The 18,394-nt window shown below is 48.8% G+C and overlaps 1 protein-coding gene across 1 annotated transcript in view; it reads right to left on the bottom strand.

Moving 5' to 3' along the window:
• Positions 1–18,394, bottom strand: part of ZNF618 (zinc finger protein 618) — a 182,620-nt gene that overhangs the window by 38,443 nt on the left and 125,783 nt on the right. Inside the window, exons 4-8 of the mRNA XM_049774133.1 lie at positions 12,668–12,745; positions 12,262–12,300; positions 6,005–6,094; positions 4,960–4,995; positions 4,792–4,869 (exon numbers count right to left, since the gene is read on the bottom strand). Of these exons, the coding sequence (XP_049630090.1) occupies positions 4,792–4,869; positions 4,960–4,995; positions 6,005–6,094; positions 12,262–12,300; positions 12,668–12,745 (321 nt within the window). The remainder of the gene's footprint in view (positions 1–4,791; positions 4,870–4,959; positions 4,996–6,004; positions 6,095–12,261; positions 12,301–12,667; positions 12,746–18,394) is intronic.

An 18,394-nucleotide genomic window follows, 5' to 3' on the forward strand; every position in this document is an offset into this window, starting at 1 on the left:
CATCGTCTGTCTCAATGGAAAGCTCTTACAAAATTTACCCTCTTGTATTTGGGCTTTTAGTCTGAGGCAAGTGTACCTTTGGGTTCACTCCTAAGTAACTTGCTTGTACCGTTCCATTATGTTTATCACCTCTGAAAGGTAATAAGATCTCTTTTAAGTTTCTTTGTAACAGCTCTATCTGACATGGAATCAGTTCTTAAATCTGTATGTACACAGAGGTATTCCTTTATCAGAGCAGAGTTTTATTTATTTACTTGGTTCCCGGGGTGTGATAAATCAACCCACTTAATTAAAGCCCCAAGGTCAGCAAAGTCTGCTGGGTAAAGTACATTTAGCCTAGTGAGAACATGGGAGGCTTTGAACATGCAGCTGAGCTGGAGAAACATTCTAAGAAGGCAAAAGAGGAGATTACCAGAACCTCAGAGTTAAACATGAAAGGTACTCGCTGATTTTTTAACATAATATGGCAAGAGCTACGTAAATACTCTGGCTGTTTTTTGCATATATGTTAATCAGTCAACACTGACCCTGCTGTAATAATTAAAGAAAAAACCAAACAGGCATTTTACTCAGGGCTGGTGAGGGCTTGCTGCCTACTTTAGTTACTGTGTCTGGTTATTCTTTACAACTAATTCCCCAGGATGAAGTGGAAGGTATTGGTTCAACCTGGTTCAACCTGGTTCAACAGGTTCAAAGGCAGTGGCCAATGCACTGGGGCCATACCTAGCTAACTCTGGCTCTGTGCTTGGGGACTCTGTGATGGAAGATCAAACCCAGGCATCTAACACACAAAAGCAACACTCAGCCCCCTGAGCTCTTTAGCCCCCAGAGCACATTTTCTGTGTGTAATTGAAAGGTCTAGCATTTGTTCTGCTGGTATTTAATCAGCTGTCCTGTGTGCGATGGTTTCTTCTATGCACCTCTATCCAAGATTACCTTTCACCCATTGCGTGTCTGTGCATTCCATTCTGCAACTGACAATCTGCAATTTAGGTCTGAAATACTGCTTAGGTTTTCCCGTTCTCCTCACATCCTTCCTTACCCCACTTCTCTTCTTGCCTTTTCTTTTCTACCTGGATGATTTTTTTTCATTAACCTCATTCACAAAGATTAGGCTATGAATGACTGTCCCCCATGTTCAGGCATGCTAGCCTGTCTGCCAAGGAACATGCTTTGTGCCAGAGACACTAGGTTTGGAGCTTCTGGGAGTGGAGAGGATGAGAACCCTTGTAAGGACACACCAAAGCCTAATCTCACTGTTTCTGACTGTCCTCTTGGAACAGAGGCTTTGTAAGCCAGAAAGTGCCATCAATAGCACCCTAGCATGCCAGCACCAAAATCTTAGATTTTCAGCCTCCTCAAAAAAAAAAAAAAAACATATATTATTACTATTGTTTAAGTCCCCAGACTGTAGAATTCTGCAACGGTGGCCTGAGAGGTCCAACTTAAGCCCCATTTTCTTGTCCTCAATCATGGCTGTCGAACAGCATTGTCTCTAGAAGATTCTGAGGCCAATCACTTTCAGAGGTATGCTTTTTCTCCATGTGTCCGAAACTCATTTCACTTTGTTCTGTAGAATTTTCATGGTTACTAGGCTTTATTTCTTGTTTGTTTGGTTTTTTTTTTTTTTGAGGGGGTCCACACCAGCAATACTTAGGGGTTACTCCTGGTTCTGCACTCTGAAATTGTTCCTGACAGGCTGGGGGAATCATATGGGATGTTGTGTATCGAACCTGGATCCATCCTAGCTCGACCTTTCAAGGCAAAAGCCCTACAGTTGTGCTCTCTCTCTCTGGCCCCTCCAAGCTTTGTTTCTCTCTGAAGTTACTCTTCCTTCTCCAGGGATAGAAATCAAATAACCCGTGATGGGAGCCAAGCAAGCGTCCTACTTCAATAGACATAGAAGAACTGTGCCTTGATTTTTTTTCCTGGTACCAAGCAGTGTGGCTTACTATGGTCGCCATCAGCAAGGCATTTACTCTGAGAGTTGTGGATAAACAGCAGATGCTCAGATTCGTTAACACCAGGTCCTCTCAGGGGTCCTCAAACTTTTTCAACAGGGGGCCAGTTCACTGTCCCTCAGACCATTGCAGGGTCTGACTCTAGTAAAAACAAAACTTATGAACGAATTCTTATGCACACTGCATAGATCTTATTTTGCAATGAAGAAACAAAACAGATACAAATACAATATGTGGCCCTCGGGCCATAGTTTGAGGACCACTGTCTCAGTTTGAACGTGTGAGTCTGCCCTAGCTTCTTCAAAAGGACCAAATCTCAGCCGATGCAGACGGGAAGATAAACTTGGCAGCAGGAACCAATGTTTGCCTCTTCCACTCCCCCCACCCCCTGCACCTACAGAATTCTACCAGGGTTAAGTGCCGTAATTTTTGTGCCATACATATGGACGCAGTTCAATCCCTAGGCATCCCATATGGTCCCCCTAGCCAGGAGTGATTTTTAAGCGTATAGCCAGGAATAACCCCTGAGCATCACCAGGTGTGGTCCAAAAAAAAAAAAAAAAAAGTTCCCATTTGTATCAAATATTTCTCATTTGTATCTTAATTATTTTCTGTTGGTCTTGTTTTCTCATTGCCTTTCATCTGTTTTTCCCCCTCCTCTTGGGAAGGAGCTTGAATTGCATTTCAATAAATGGAAGGCAGGAGAGCTTAGCTGGAGTTGTCACCTAGGCTTGTGGTTCTGTGTGCTGGAGCGACTGGCTTGTGGGTAAACAGCCTGTAGTGTGAGTTTCCTTGCCTGCTCTATTCTCCATATCTGTATGGATTAATTATTGCAGAGAATTGTTAACAAACCAGCTTCTTCTATCCTCCCTGGATTGGGGGTTTGGGATATCCCTTTCCCTTCTGGGAAGGAACTGTGGGATACCCAAAGCTCAACCCAACTCCCAAAGAACGTCTCATTACATTTTTTTAAATCCATGCATTTTTTAAATCATTTCTGGTGCTGGAGACTCTGCTCCTTCCTCCCAGGGTCCAGGATCATCCATTAGGTTCATTCATTCAGTCACCAAATCACAGAACAGGCTTCAGCTTCCAGGACCGAGAAGGAGTTTATCAAGCATTTTCCACTTAAGTGCTATGTGCCGAGCACATTTTATCTCCATGGCACTCCTGCCATGCTTGCCTCCCACTTCCAGACTGTGTCAGGACAGCAAGGAGTCATCGCTTGGGGTGGGATAAACCACTATACTTGACGACTTCTTATGGTCACATTTCAGCCAGGTGCTGGAGAGACACTTGATATAGAAAAAGTCACAAGTCTTTGTTCCTTATCAATACATGGGCCAAAGGGTACTCAGTGGGGGTGAAGAGTTAGTAAAACGGGTGCCAACTTTCTGAGCTGGAGTGGGCCAGGGCAGATGGTACAGAGGTGAAAGGTCTCAGAACCCACCAAGCCCAGCCTATTTGTCCTTGTGTATCCTTTGTAGAATGATATGCTTGATTCTCTGCTCTCACAGGGGCTCTAAGAGGGCATCAGAGCAGAGAGCATTCTAGTAATTTCTTCATCTTCCAGCTCACTTCAGTGCTATGTATAAGCTGCTACTGTGCAGGTGACTGACCAGCTCTGGCAAACACTTTGCAGAGACTTCTGTCTCCAGGTACCTGGGTGCTTTCAGGGTTCAAAGAAAGCAAGAATCACACCGTTCTACTTCACTACTGCAGCACTGTGGGTAAGGATGGGAATTTTTGCTGGGTTGTGGCCAATGTACTGATGGGGAAATTTATATATATAATTTATATATTTATATATTATACATGTATTTATATATAATGTAGATAGATAGATAGATAGATAGATAGATAGATAGATAGATAGATAGATAGATAGATAGATAGATAGATAGATAGATAGATAGATAGATAGATGGTGACATTCCTCCTGGGATTTTGGCCCACCCCTCCCTAACAGATGGCTCTTCAAATCACACACACCCCACTAAGTAACGAGGTTGGGGGAAGTAAAAGCCTTTCTTCCAGCCAGAGGGGCCCTCTGAGGCCTAAACTGGCCTTGCAGTAGAGGAAGGGTCAGGGATTCATCTTTCTCCTCACTCATGTCCTCATATGGGGGCTTCTTGGGTTCCCAAGTCTAGTCAAGTGACCCCAGGCGCTCACAGCTCCTTGAGCAACATGAGAACTAACTGCTGACTGACCCGAATGTCCATCCCCAGGAAAGTCCCCACTTGCAGAGCACCTCTGGCTCACTGTCACAAGTGCACCATCCAAAATCAGTGTGCTGGGAAGGGGCAGACCAGGCACCGGGTTTGGGGGTGCTGCCCTCAGGTGCTTCCTGGAATGAGGCCAGAACATCTGCACAGGGACCCCACCCCCCAACAGTGTCATGGCTGACACACCCCTCCATAGGACAGAGCTATGTTCCTGATATGTACCAGGCACTGTGCTAACACTAACAGCTGCTCTGTGTCCGAGATCTCACTTAATCCCCCCAACAAACCGGCGGGGACACGTGCTCCTCGTGGCACAGGTGAGGCGCCGAGGCTCAGGATGGCTAAAAGACTCCCCAGCCCCACCAGACCCATCTAGGAGCTGCATCCCAGAATTCAACTCCAGGCCCATGAGACTGTCGTAGGGTTCCTCAGACACTCAAGCTCAGACAGATCAGCCCGTCAGACAGGTGGGCAAAGTGAGGTCTGAGGAGGCATCCTTACAGCTGCAAGATGTGCAGTGGGGTTGCCTTGCCCACCCCCTCCAGTGTCCTCCTCCCGCTCTCCCAACCCTCCCTCCCTCCCTGCCCCAGGGAGAGGCCCCATACTTGGCCCAATTTTCTGGAAAGGTTCCGGGGGTTCCTCCTTCACCTCATCAGAGGCCACCACACCTTGGTCGAAGGGGTCTGTGGGAGAACACAGGACCTTAGTGCCCAGGACCCTGGTACCAGGAGCCCAGTCACAAACCAGGAGGTGGGCGGCCACTATGGACTTACCTGCCCGGTTCTCGGGGGCCCCTTCCACGCTGAATACTGCGCTCAGGTGGAGGCACCGCCACAGGAAGAAAGAAGCAAACAGGAGCCCTGTTAGACCCTTCCCACAGCTGCCTTGCCCCTCTGTCTACTTTGAGGGCCTGGGGGAGCTGCTGTGGTCAGGAAATTAGGGGTCACTGAAGGGCACAGCTGATGCCTTCACCCGTCATCCTCCTCCACTTGGCACATGCATTTCCCAAGGACACACAAACAAAGGTGCTCCCTGCTGCCTGACCTGCATCTCATCAGGTCATGAAGTGCCAATATGGCAGCAAAGAAGGAGGACATGAGAAGAGGGGAAGAAGAGGCCAGAGGAAGAGGAAGAGAGAGAAATAGAGAAACGATGAAAAGGAGGGAAGAGGAAGAGGGAGAAGAAGGAGAGGCAGAGAAGTGAGGCTGAAGAGAGAGGAAGAGAGCATGTGAGAGCAAGGGGAGAAAGGAAAAAGAGATATGAGAAAGACGAATTATGAAAGGAAGAGGGACAGAAAGGAAGTGAGAGGAAGAGGGGGAGAGGAAAAGAAAGATAAAGGAGAGAGAGAGGAGGTGGTGAGAGCAAGAGGATGAAAGACTTAAGAAGCCTGAGCCAGACCAACTGGGGGTGGGTTAAGATGGGGCTGGAGAAGGAGCCCCAAGGCCTTTTTTTAGGTCAGACATCTATTTCTAGAAATTTTAAGATTCTAAAATACGACTTAAATTTATCGTTCTAATTTCCAACTCTAGAAGGCCCTAAAATACCATCCTTCTTTTTTTAAAAATAGCTTTAATTTCTTGAGCGTATGCAAATATCTCATCTGGAATTGTGAGATGCATTAGGATGGAACTGCTGAATCTGTGGGATCTGGATCTAGAAGCACGGCAGCTTCTGTGCCCCTGGGCCACTGGACCTTCCCTCCCCTTGGGGTGAGTGTGATTTGGAGGGCCTGGGGCAGGGAAGCAGCAACCCTACCCCTGGCCCCCTCAAGATCTGGGGTTTTATCTGTGCTCTCTGGGTGTGAGGGCCCCGACTCACCATCCACAGCGTGTAGGTCCCGGTGCTCCTGGAAACAGCTGTAATACTTGTACTTCTTGCCGCAAATGTCACACGTGTACCTGAAATTGTCTGAAGGGCAGGAAAAGGAGCGCATGGTTACCAGGGGCTGCTATCCTTGGGGTCCTGGGGTGACCTACTCTGCTGCAGGAATCACAGGAAGCTGTGAGGGATCAGTGCAGATGGGCCTCAGCTGCCCCTCACCCCAGAAATGGTCCCTGAGCCACTCTGTTTCTGGGTACCTCCAATCTCTTCTGGGCCATGGAGGTTCAGACACAGCCCATGTGAGGGTTTGGCTTCTCCCCTTGGAGCAGACAGGGCTGAGAGACAGTGGCTCAAGCTCCCATGAGTCCTGGAAGCACAGTATTGAGTGGAAGCTGAGGGATCCTTCACATAAGGGTTCCGGGGAACCCTTTGGAGTGATTTCTCAAACTAGCACTGCAAAAATCATGAAAGCCACTTCATTATCTACCACAAGACTCCTGGGGCCTGTCCACTGCCCTCCCCATCATGTCCTGGCACTAGAAAGCAAGGGGGGGATGGCACTGCCAGCACTTCCTGGTGAATCTGGCAACGAAGGGCAGCTGAGGTGACACAGGTAACATGTGGGGAACTAGGAAGCAGAAGGTACCTGGCATGACTCCTCTGAGCCTCTAGCTAGGCAGGCTTGAAGATGCCAAGGTACCTACGTAATTTCCCTATGTCTGGGCTGACCCCCTGATTTGCTTCTCATGAATATAAAACAGTCAACTGGATGTCACTTCCACATTAAGGAGGTCCTGGGAGATGGCTCAGTGGCTTCAAATTAAACTTGCCGTGCAAGCATGAAGCCATGAGTTCAAACCCCATTGCTGCTTGCATATGTAGAGGTGATCCCAATAACCTCAACCTATGCATGGATGCACACGTATGCACGTATGACAGATCCCATGGTCTGGGATCCAGCTTTCTTCCTTTTTGCTCTCCCTCTCTCTTGCCTGCTGCCAGCTGTGAGTCATAGCTCCTCCCCACTCAAATAACAGCTGATGGTGAGAAATTGGGATGTGCAGGCAGACTGAAAACCTGTGGCCACATGTGGCACAGAACCTTCTGGAAGGTGGCACATGAAGGCCTTGCAGCTGGCACGCGGGAAGGTCCGCAATTAAGATATGTGGCGCGTGCCGCATAGCTTTTGGATATTAAAATCTTGTTATTAAGGTTTAATTGACATGCTGGCACTTTTGAGGAAATTCTTTGGTTTTGTGTGGCAGTTTGGACACTCGGGCTCAAAAAGGTTAGCCATCACTAGATTCAGAATCTAGGCTGAGCTACAAGAGTGGGAAATCCAGCCAGGCTGACATGGCAGCCAGAAAAGCCCAAGCACAGAGACAGAGAGATTACCAACAGCTACTGCCATTAGCCAACCCCTGAGGAAAAGGGGGCTGTGCAGCCATAGAGGCTGGAAGGCTGGGATGACATCCAAGGGCAATGTCCCAGGTTGGACTCTAGGATTTCTCTGCACTCCAGCACAACTCTCTAATCCCTATCCCAGTGGGGGAACTTGCTCTGTGTTCCTGGTGACCTCCATCCCCCTCTGAATGCTGCCCAGATCAGGAAGACCTGCTGCAGGGGTGCTCAGTGGGACCCAGTTGAAATCCAAATATTCACCGAACCCCAAATCATAGCTGTGGTTCTTCTCTATCCGCACGCACCATGCCTCGTTCCTGGGCTGAGACACTGGCTCCTGGGCCACTTTATCTTCTTCTCAGCATCCCACACAGGGTCCAAGATCCCGTGGTACTGACCTATGATTGAGTGGGAAGTTATGGCCTCAGCAGAGGAGGCTTTGGGACACAGAGCTCAGTAGCCGCCTGCCCCACCATTCCCCTGCCACTGTACAATTTGGAAGCAGCTTTGCTTCAGCAGCCCCATGCCTCAGTCTGGGCATTCAGAGGGGGTGGCAGGATCCAGCCTTCTACCACCCACCATCAGTGAGGGAACTGCTGCCTTCTGAACTCCGTATCCACTGCTGAACCTTCTAAGAAGCAGGGCAAGGGGAGGGATGGTCAGGTGTAAGGGTCTGCCCTGCGCAGGATTCAGCTTCTCACTTTTTCTCCCTAATCTGGATGGTTGAGTCCCTTCCTAGGCGTCCATTTCTGCTGGCTGGACCGAGGGTTCCAGGCCTGGCTTCTGGCTCCAACTTCCTCCATGAATAGCACCCCAGCCTTGCCACCAGCATGGGGCTCCTTCAGAGCTGACTCCAGGGGGAAAAGTTAAAGTTTGGGATTTGTGGTTCCTGCAAGGCCTAATCCTGAGGCTCCCAAAACCCCCCAACACAGAAGTCCCCCACCAGTGACCACTGTTCCCACCTAAGGTGGGGTGTGGTGGTGGGTAGGACAAGGGAGCTGAGCATCTTCCAGAATGTCACTCGGGGTCTTGTGAGGAGCCATGGTGAAAACTTCACTCTTGACAGCTTTCCAATCTCTGTCCCTCAGTTTTCTTGCCTGTCTCGTGGCCGTGCTCCTTCATGCCTTGCTGTGAAGGCACAGGAAGGCCAACAGGCCAGTAATGCTTGATGACTGTCACTGACTTCAGTTCAACAAAGGGAATCCATGTGATTGGCAGGAGAACAGGATACAGAATGACCTTCCATTTTCTTAGCCAAAAAGTGTATGTATGGGGTTGGAGCAATAGCAGAGTGGTAGGACATTTGCCTTGCGTGCAGCACCCAGGACCCATCCGGGTTCAATCCTCAGTATCAATTATGGTCCCCTGAGCCTGCCAGGAGTGATTTCTGAGCACAGAGCCAGGAGTATACCTTGAGCACTGCTGGATATAGCCCAAAAGTCCCCCTACCCCAAAAGTGTGTATATGTGTGTGTGGTTATATCTCCAGATATGATATATCTCTCCATTATAGAGTTCTGTTCAAGACCCCCATGGGATTCCTAAAATTATGAATTCTATATACTCCATGTTTCCTAAACACACACCTATGTTCATGTCTAACTGATAAACTAGTCGAGTAAGAGATGAGCAGTAAGAAAACAGAACCAGAAAAGAAAAGAATGGCTGCCGATACTTGATACTTTCCAGATAGTCCAGTCCTGCTAATATCTCTGTGGCATATGCAGAAAGGAGGTAGGGGGGCATATTACCTTTTGCTACATGAGCTACAACAGCCCAACACCACCCAACACCCTTTGACAGAGAGCCTAGCTCTGTCTTAACCTTATAAAATTTCCAATCCACCTACTTTGTTTTAGAACTATAATCCAGGACACTACCCTCTCTTGTGCCAGGCCAGTAGGATCACAAGAAATCTAAAGAGAAAGTTATAAAGTAATTTGCCCACTTTAGTGAACCTAATCAGTAGCACAGAAAACTCAACTAGCACCAAACCACAGCCCAGTAAATCCCTAGCCTGCAACTTTAGTAATATCATGGAAAAGTATGATTATTAAATCATTCCAAACTGACTTGTGTTTATTTAAGATTTGATCATTCTGGTTGCCTTTGTGTTGTAACAAACAACAGAAATTTACTTTCTGTTGCTTGTTACAACACAAAGGCAACCAAAATGGTGGCAGGCTACGGTGGTAGTTAGGAGTTTGCGGATACTTGGTGAATGTGAAGTGAAGGCCATGCTGTTGGTGGAATTGGTGTTTGAACATCTAGAGGCTGAAATGATCATATTATGAACAACCTGGTAAATCACAGTGGTATAATAAAAATTATAAAGAAAAATAAAAGAGGGGCTGGAGAGATAGCATTGGAGGTAAGGCATTTGCCTTTCATGCAGAAGGTCATTGGTTCAAATCCTGGCATCCCATATGGTCCCCTGAGCCTGCCAGGAGCGATTTCAGAGCATGGAGCCAGGAGTAACCCCCTGAGCACTGCCAGGTGTGACCCCAAAATGAAAAAAGTAAATAAATAAAAATAAAAGGAAAACAGAACCATTATACTCATAAACTGTCAGAAAAGAGTGCATGTAGGCCTCTGTCAATAGCTCACTGTGAATTATATTTTAGATTACAGGACATAAACCACAGATTGGGAGGTTACTGGATTCTATAGCAGTGAAATGACAGATTCCTCACTGGAAGGTGGAGGACCTGTCTCACCCCACCACCATACAAGCTGAAGAACACCTTTCTGGGACTCAGTGTCCTTATCTGCAAAATGGGTTGGGTGGATTTGCTGTTCTTGTTTTGTTTGGGCCACACCAGGCAATGCTCAAGACACCAAGCTAGAGTTAAGATGCTTTCTGAGCAGACCCTGATGCCAGGAGCCCAACTGGGAATACAATAAAAGCACTTTGGCCACAGAGAGAAAGCAAGCAGGAGGAAAGAAAAAATAGCCAGTTCCTCAACATCCACCCAGGGAACCTCCCGGAACCACAAAAGTCAGGTAGAAGCCAATGGATTATTGAGGTGGGAGAGGCCGGAAGCCCAGAATAGCCAAGGAAGGAAAGATGAGTAGGGGAAGCTGTTTAAATATGTGGCTGACCACAAGAGCTGAAAGAGAAGGGTAATGATAGAGGAGCCAGGAGCCAGGGCTGGGCCAGGAGGAGGAGCAAAGGCCCCTCCACAGGGTCTTCAAGTAGATATCCAGCTAACCAGAATGCCAGATTCCCTAGAAAGCACAGGCCTGCTTGCATCTCACAAAACTTCAGAATCTAGGGGCACTAGTATACAACAGATAGGGTGCTTGCCTTGCATGTCACCAACCAGGGCTCCATCCCTTGCACTCCATATGGTCCCCCAAGCACTACCAGGAATGATCCCTGAGCTCAGAGTCGAGTAAGTCCTGAGCATCACTGAATGTGCCCCTTAGCCCCCCAAAAAACCAAATTCCATTAATTTAAAGAGAGGAGGGGGTGGAAATTTCTTCAAACAACACTAATAGGATCCAAGTGACCTGTGTGTATTTTTCTCAGGGTGGTTTGTTAAGAATTTTAAATATAGGGGCCATGTCCACCAGTATTGGGGGTGCCCAGGGCAACTGCCAGACAACACTGACTCAGAGGGTCGGGCTGATGGATTAGGGCTCAGCAGGAGGTACCATGCCTAATGATCCTAGGGTGAGGATAGGTGGAGGCATGTAATGCCAGGGTCCAACCCACAAGCTTGTGTTCCATCATTGAGTTAGCTACCTGGCTCTGGAAATGTGTGTGTGTGTGTGTGTGTGTGTGTGTGTGTGTGTGTGTGTGTGTGTGTGTGTGTGTTTGATGGGTACCTATTCTTTATAGTGTTTTGCAGTAATTTAATAAATATGCCAAGGCTGAAAACCAAGAGTCCATCCCTTGTCCCCCCACCTCTGAGCCCCAGCCAGCTGGACTGGAAAGACAATGCCACACTGTCACTGGCTATCAGGCAGCACAGAGCCACTGGGATATGGACATCTGGCCTGCAAAATCTCCACCACTGTTTCTGGTCCCTCCCCCCCTTCCCAAATGTGTGCTGATTCCAATGGAGAACTAAGTGACTGGTGTGCCTGGTACTTTCTAAGTCCCAGGTATCATGGCGCCACTGGGGTGAACAATTTGTCACAGATACATATGACTCTAAGGATGCTCGGAGAGCTCTCTGAGCTGTGTCTTCAGCAGTGGTAGAATTGAAAACCACCTTTTGAAAAACACACATGCAGGCGATCTTAGGCATATACACATATACAAACACACATGCACGCAACCTAAGACACGCATGCCCAGCTTCGCGCACACCAAGGAGTAGAATTGTTAAGTTCTGAATTCAGGCTTTTCAGGAGTGGAGTGAGATGTCGCCTGTCGATAGCTAGCCATCTGCCTACCACATTATCAGATTGGTGGGAAGGGCAAGCCAGTCTCAGGAGCAGAACATTCTTCTGTCCCCCAGTGGAGAGATCTGAGAGCTCCAGCACCCTGTGGGTTTCTGAGAAGAAAGGATTTCCCAAAGAACCAGATAGAGCCCAGGGCCTAGATATGGATGGAGGTTGAAATATGGAGGAAGCCAAAGAGGCAGCTTGGCCAATGAGACCCGAGCAGGACACAATCCACAACCCCAGGCCTCCCCCTGTTATCTGACCAGGGAGCCCCTACCAAGGCCCCACTTGCATGGGTAATGTGGGACCCCAGGTTTCAACTCTTTAGAAACTCTCTGGACCCTAGACTGGACCCCAGCAATGTGTCTCCCCAACACTTGGAGGAAACACTCCCCTCCTGGGTCACCCCTTGTCCACCTTATGCTAGTCACATTCCAGGAGGGGAGAGAAGATACTCACTGCCTTGGATGGCTCCCTCCCCCGATGTGGCTTCTGTGTCTGGAAGAGAATGAAAGAAGGGGTGAGCAGAGGTGAGGGGAGGAAGGAGAACTTGCTGCCACCACCCAGGCCCTTCTCTTTCAGAGGCCACCTTTCCCTTCTCCACCTCAGGCTCCATCACCCCAACCTCAGAGTCCTTATCTGCTGAAAGGTGTCAGCAGTGACACAGAGGCATGTGGGAGAAACAAGCCTATCAGACTTAGGGTACTAGAGTCTGGCTACTACCCACTTCTGTCCCATATGCTCCCCAATGGCAGAGACCTTTCTCTCCTTAGTGTAGAACAGAGGTAGACTCTTGGGGTTCAGCAGGCAGGGGTACCCCTGAGAAATGAGAGTCGAAGATGAACAGATGTGACCCTGCACTCACCTCGGTGTGCCCGCACATGTGTCTGAAAACAGTTGTAATACTTGTACTTCTTGCCACAGATCCCGCATTCGTAGGACCCTGGAAGACAAAAAAAGGCAGGATGGGTCAGCCAGCACCCACACAAGTACCTAAAGACCCCTACCTGGTGGGAAATCTCCAGGGACAGCAAAGAGGCAGGAGGAACTGCCCAGAGCTGGAAGCTAACTGGGTGGCCAGGCGGTTCCAGTCATACCTCCCTTAATCCCTTTGGATCTCAGGAACTGGACTTGCCTGGTCTCTGCAGGCCTCACCTGATGGATGGGAGCTGAGCCAGTATTTCTTTCTTTTGCTTTTTTTCTTTTTTGGGGGGGATCCACACCCGGCAGTGCTCAGGGGTTACTACAGAAATCTCTTCTGGCAGACTCAGGGACCATATGGGATGCCGGGATTCAAACCACCGTCCATCCTGGGTTAGCTGCATGCAAGACAAATGCCCTACCGCTGTACTATCTCTCTAGCCCCTGAGCCAGTATTTCTGGCAGGTGGTTCACCATCTTCCTAGATGGTTTACGAGTGCCTGCGAATTCTTGTGTTGCTGCTGGTGAGAGCAGGAGGGGAGAGCAAATCGTTCAATTCCCAGATGCCAGCTTGGCCATACGGGGGTCTCTTGGGCACTCTGTAATGTGGGGCAGCCAGACACAGTGGAGGGGGCAGGAGATAGGGGAGCTGCTCTCTGCAGGGTGAGTAGAGTCCCAAAGCTGACTTGATTTAGGGGCACTTAACTGGTCTGGAGCCCTGAAGGTGGGGTGCCAAGTGCTCATTCTCCATCAGCCCTGAGTGATGGGCAAGCTCCTAGAATGTTCCAACTCAAGAGTTGGAGGTTCAGGACCAGAGCGACAGAACAGTGGTAAATCATTTGTCTTGCATGCGGCCAATCCTTGGATTCAATCCCCAACATCCCATATGGTCCCCTAAGCCTGCCAGGAGCAATTTCTGAGTGCAGAGCCAGAAGTAACCCCTGAGTGCCACCAGATGTGACCCAAAAACCAAAAAAAAAAAAAAAAAAAAAGTTTGAGGTTTTTTTCCCCCTGGGTTTGGGACACTGGCAGGGTTTCCAAGAGACCATGAGGGGTTCGGAATAACCTGTGACTCCCTCATAAGTCTGGAACTTCAGAGCCATCTCCTGGGTTCCCAGCTCACTGCCAAGAGGAAGCTCCTCAGGGAAAGGGACAGAAATGAGTGTCACAGACAGACACTGGTAGATTTAGGGCCTCCTCATGTGGGTTGGAGTGAAACTGGTATAGGCAATATCTGGCCCAGTATGGTTCCAGAAGTACACCTCATCTTGGAAATGAGGGAAATGATCCCCTTATCTCCTAGGCTTACAAGGGTGAATGGAACAGATGTTCTATAAGACCCTAAAGAATGAAGACATCTCCCCAACACACCCTGTTTCCATGCCCTGTTTCTGTGAGTAGTGGGCATGAGATGGACCAGCACGGGTCACAGCAGCACAGCAATGAGTCTGTGCCTCCTGCACTGTAGGCGTGTGCATGGGGGGGGGGGTCTCTTCTAGACTCTGTTCCATCTGGCCTAAATTGCCCCTGGCAGGCCCAGCATTGAGGGTTCATTCTGATTTCATGATTCAGCCAGAAAAGAGCCCTAAGGCAGCCCCAAAGGTTGTACATTTAAAGCCGCAACTGGGGAGCTGGAGTTTTCACTAAGCACTGAGTTTTTCACTAATCATTATGGGCCCAGGAGAAGGACCAAGGAAGGGGCTGACAGGTGGGCAGGGATGCAGCTACATTCCCCTCAGGCCCATGCCAACATCTGCAGGGACATGGGGCTCATTCCCAGCCCTCATCACTACCATAAAGCAACAGATCTGAGCTGCTCAGGCCCTCAGGAGTCATACAGCAGGCGAGTAGAGGGCTCGACAGGCATTTCTCAACCCAAATTTAACCATGTTTAACTTTCTGGGTGCCCCCTCCCCAGTCCTCAATTCTCTCCCTAGTCTCCAACCATGTTCCCCCCTCCGTTGATGTAATTTTCTTCATGGGCCCTTGGAATATACAGAGAGCCCTCAGAGGGGCCATATGATTCCTAACTAAGAAACAGTTCTCGAGAATGTTGGACCCATCATGATTGGTACACGTACCCCTTCCTAAGGGCTGCCATTTGGGACCCTCCCCATACCACAGACCCTTCTATACTCTGGGCATCTGGAATTTGGGATCTGAAGGCAAATGGTGGGGGCAGACCAAGCTTTACATTCAGTTCTCCTTGTGCGCACACTCACTGCCCTGCCCTGAGATTGTCCAAGGCAATCTTGGACACCTGCTTGGTCCCAGGGTGTAAGGTATCCCTTCCGCCAACTCCCTTACCTAAGCTTCCTTTTGAGATGTTAATCCCACCTGGATGGTCAGACCCACCCATACCTGGGATGGGTGGGCTATTTTGAATAAAGAATAAAAGGTGCTGGCTTGTGGGGGAGGAAAGGATGATAGAGAAAGACACATGATAGAGAGAAGCAGCAAGGGACACAGACAGAGCTTCTGAGAGAAAGACATGAGTTAGGCAGACATGGCTCAGAGGCCCATGTGGAGAAAAGCCATGAGGGAATAAAGAGAGCTGATTCTGATGAAATTTTAACTCACTGCTTGTGAATTATTTCTCCACAGTTATCTTACTTGATCAGACCCACCGCCCAAAGGGGCTAGAGGCACCGTGCCAAGGGAAGCTTCACTCAACACGTGGACTTTCTATTTTATATTTTAATCTACACCGGGGTGCTCCACCCACATCTGCCACCCTGTGGATGGGTAGGTGGAGAACGATGAACAAGGCTGCATGATTACCCACCACACTTAGCCCCATCGTGGTGATGAAGCAGCAGGTGACAGGCCTAGGGTAACACCTGAAGACTAAAATCATGGCCAGTGATCTGGAAACCCAATAGGCTTCCAGGGGCCATTGAGACCTTGGACTCTAACGTCTACCCTGGGCATCTGGTCTCTGTAGGGTGTCAAGCTCTGAGACACTAGAAACCATTTTTATATGTTTTTGTAATATGCGCAGTGATGCTCAGGGCTTATTCCTGGCTCTGAACTTAGGCCAGTAGGCTCAGAGGACCATATGGGGTGCCAAGGGTCAAACTCAGATCGGTCATGTGCAAGACACCCCAACTGCTGTACTATTGCTCTGTCCCCAACTGGCAGCCATAAGGGAACCAGTTTTCCAGCATTAGTTGGAGACCAGCAGTTTCGGAGAGTGGGGGTGACTGTGACAGGCAGGGAAGCCCTATTCCAACAGTTCCCCCTACCCTTTCCTCTCTCTTCCTGTGTATCTTTCACACCCCATCCTCCTGCCTCTGTCCTTTCCCAGGGCTTCCCATGGGGTTGAGCATCTTGGAGGTTCCAGCAAGAAAGGTGGAAGGGAAACTTTAGTGCAAGGCTGAGAAAGCAAGTGTTGGTTGCTGGGTGGTGTGGCAGAGGGGAGCTGTCCCTTTTGTGAACAGGATGACTCCCAATCCTTGTCCTCAATGAAACAGAAGGCAGAGCCCCTGGAGTTGTCAAGGGAAATACCAGGAGAGTCACAAGGGGAGGCTCAAGCCCCGTGCAGCAGGCACTGGAAGAAATTCAAGAACTCAGAGTATGCTGGAACGGAAACCCAGCCAGGATCAGAACCATGCATGCTGACACTTTCTGAGTGCCTACACTTAGGAATCCAACTCAAGCCCTTGGCATGGCAGGGGATGGTGAGACTTGGGGTTACAGCACCAAGAGCCAGCAGAGACAGCAAATTCCGCCCCTGCCGTTGAGAGGTCGATTTCCCTAACTTTTCCCCTTTCATGCTTTACCCAAATCTCATTTGGACGAATGGCACATTAATACTAAAGTGATCTGGAAGAAAAATGTGTCAAAGCCAAGACTATTGTGATCCCAATTTATTTTTAAATTCCTACCAAATTTTTATTTCAGACATAAAATTATTTTATTATTAAATTATTATTATTATTACAGAAATGAAAATTTTATTTCAATTTTGTTGTGGGAAATAAGAGTGAAACTGTGACAAAAACATTCTTGAACAGCAGTAATTTATTTTGTTTTTGTTTTTGTTTTGTTTTTATTCCATGCCCAGCGGCAGTGCTCAGGGGTTACTCCTGGCTCTGTGCTCAGAAATCGCTCCTGGAAGGCTCGGGGATCATAAGGAGGTGCCAGGGATCAAATTTGGGTCCACCCCAGGTTGGCCACATGCAAGGTAAATACCCTACTGCTGTGTTATCTCTCTGGCCACCAATACGATCTTTTAGAGGAGAGCAGCCCAAGGTGCTGTGGATGGCAAATAGGTGTTTAAAGAATAAAAAGGGAAACTAAAATTCTGACTGCTAGAGAGGCATATAATCATAAGTTTTGAAAACAGATGGGCCAGAGAGAGGTCGAGGGGCTAAAATACTCACCAGGCTCAGAGTTCACTCCCTGGTCCAATGTGCTTCTTCCCTCAGGCCCCCCAAACCACAGAGGTAACCCCAACATCACTGGGCACAGGCACCGAACTGTCACATATTAAAATCAATCTAAATATTGCCCTCGACTCCCAAAGCAGTACTTAAGAGAATCTCCATCCCGAAAAAAACCCAAGCTAAATGGAAATAGATGATGGGATATAGGAAAGAGAAGGGAGGCTTGAATTCCCTGGAATACATTTGAAAAGAATGAGTCACAGTTTGCTTTCCAAAATGCCACTTTTCAAAAAAAAATATCATCTCCCCAAAATGTTTCCCTTCGCTAATTACTTACATTTCAGATAAAAAACCGTGAGATGCCTACTCACAAGTTAGAAGCTGGTGCTTTCAAGTCCCTGGTACCCCCGCAGAAGTGGCCCCAGAGATGTGGTGTCATGATGCTCTTTAATAACACTTCCATCCCCATCACCCCAATGACCCCCACAATTCTCCAAGCAAGATGGGGAGGCCCTATGAAAGAATCATTGCAAAGTGTCTCAGAGAGGCAAAGGGCTCAGCCTGGAGTTGAGTGACAGAGCCTGGGTCTCTTGGCTTGAGGCCCAGGTTCTCGTTCCAACAGGGTCCCCACCTTCCTCCCTGAGCCAAGAGAGGAAGAGTCAGTAGCTGATTTGGGGTAAACCTGGGAGGGCAGCCAGATCTTCTCAACGGCTGTGGTGAAGCGCCGGGTATTGGTTCTGGCAGGCTCAGGGGCAAACCTTTGCCAGCAACTGACTTACTGAAACAGGAAACAAGTGATCGGCTGGCACCAGGAAGCAGGACCTGGCACTGCTGCCACCCGGCTTTGTCACAGGCCCAAATCCCTGTGGCCGTGTCAGATGGCTCCTGGCCCAGCTGTGTCAGCTGGATGGAGCGTGTCCCCCATTCCCTATCCCGTTACACCCCTCAACAACTCTGGGCTCTCCCTGTTGGCTGGCAGGCCAGTCTCCCATCAGATTAGGATCTCTATCCTGCACACATGCGCGCGCGCGCACACACACACACACACACACACACACACACACACACACACACACACACACACACACACACACGAATACAGAAGATTCTTCAACAGTGCCTACAGCCCAATGTTCCTCCTTCTGCTGAGGCTGCCCCCAACCTACTGCCTTGAGCCTTCCTACCCAATTGCTCCAGTGGATGTGCACTTGGATCCCATTATCTCCCCAGAAACGGAACCCAAATGAGCTTTCAGAGGATGCTTCCAGCATCAAAATAAAAGA

This window comes from Suncus etruscus, chromosome 5 (genome assembly GCF_024139225.1).
Source record: "Suncus etruscus isolate mSunEtr1 chromosome 5, mSunEtr1.pri.cur, whole genome shotgun sequence".
In the NCBI taxonomy this organism is placed as follows: Eukaryota; Metazoa; Chordata; class Mammalia; order Eulipotyphla; family Soricidae; genus Suncus; species Suncus etruscus.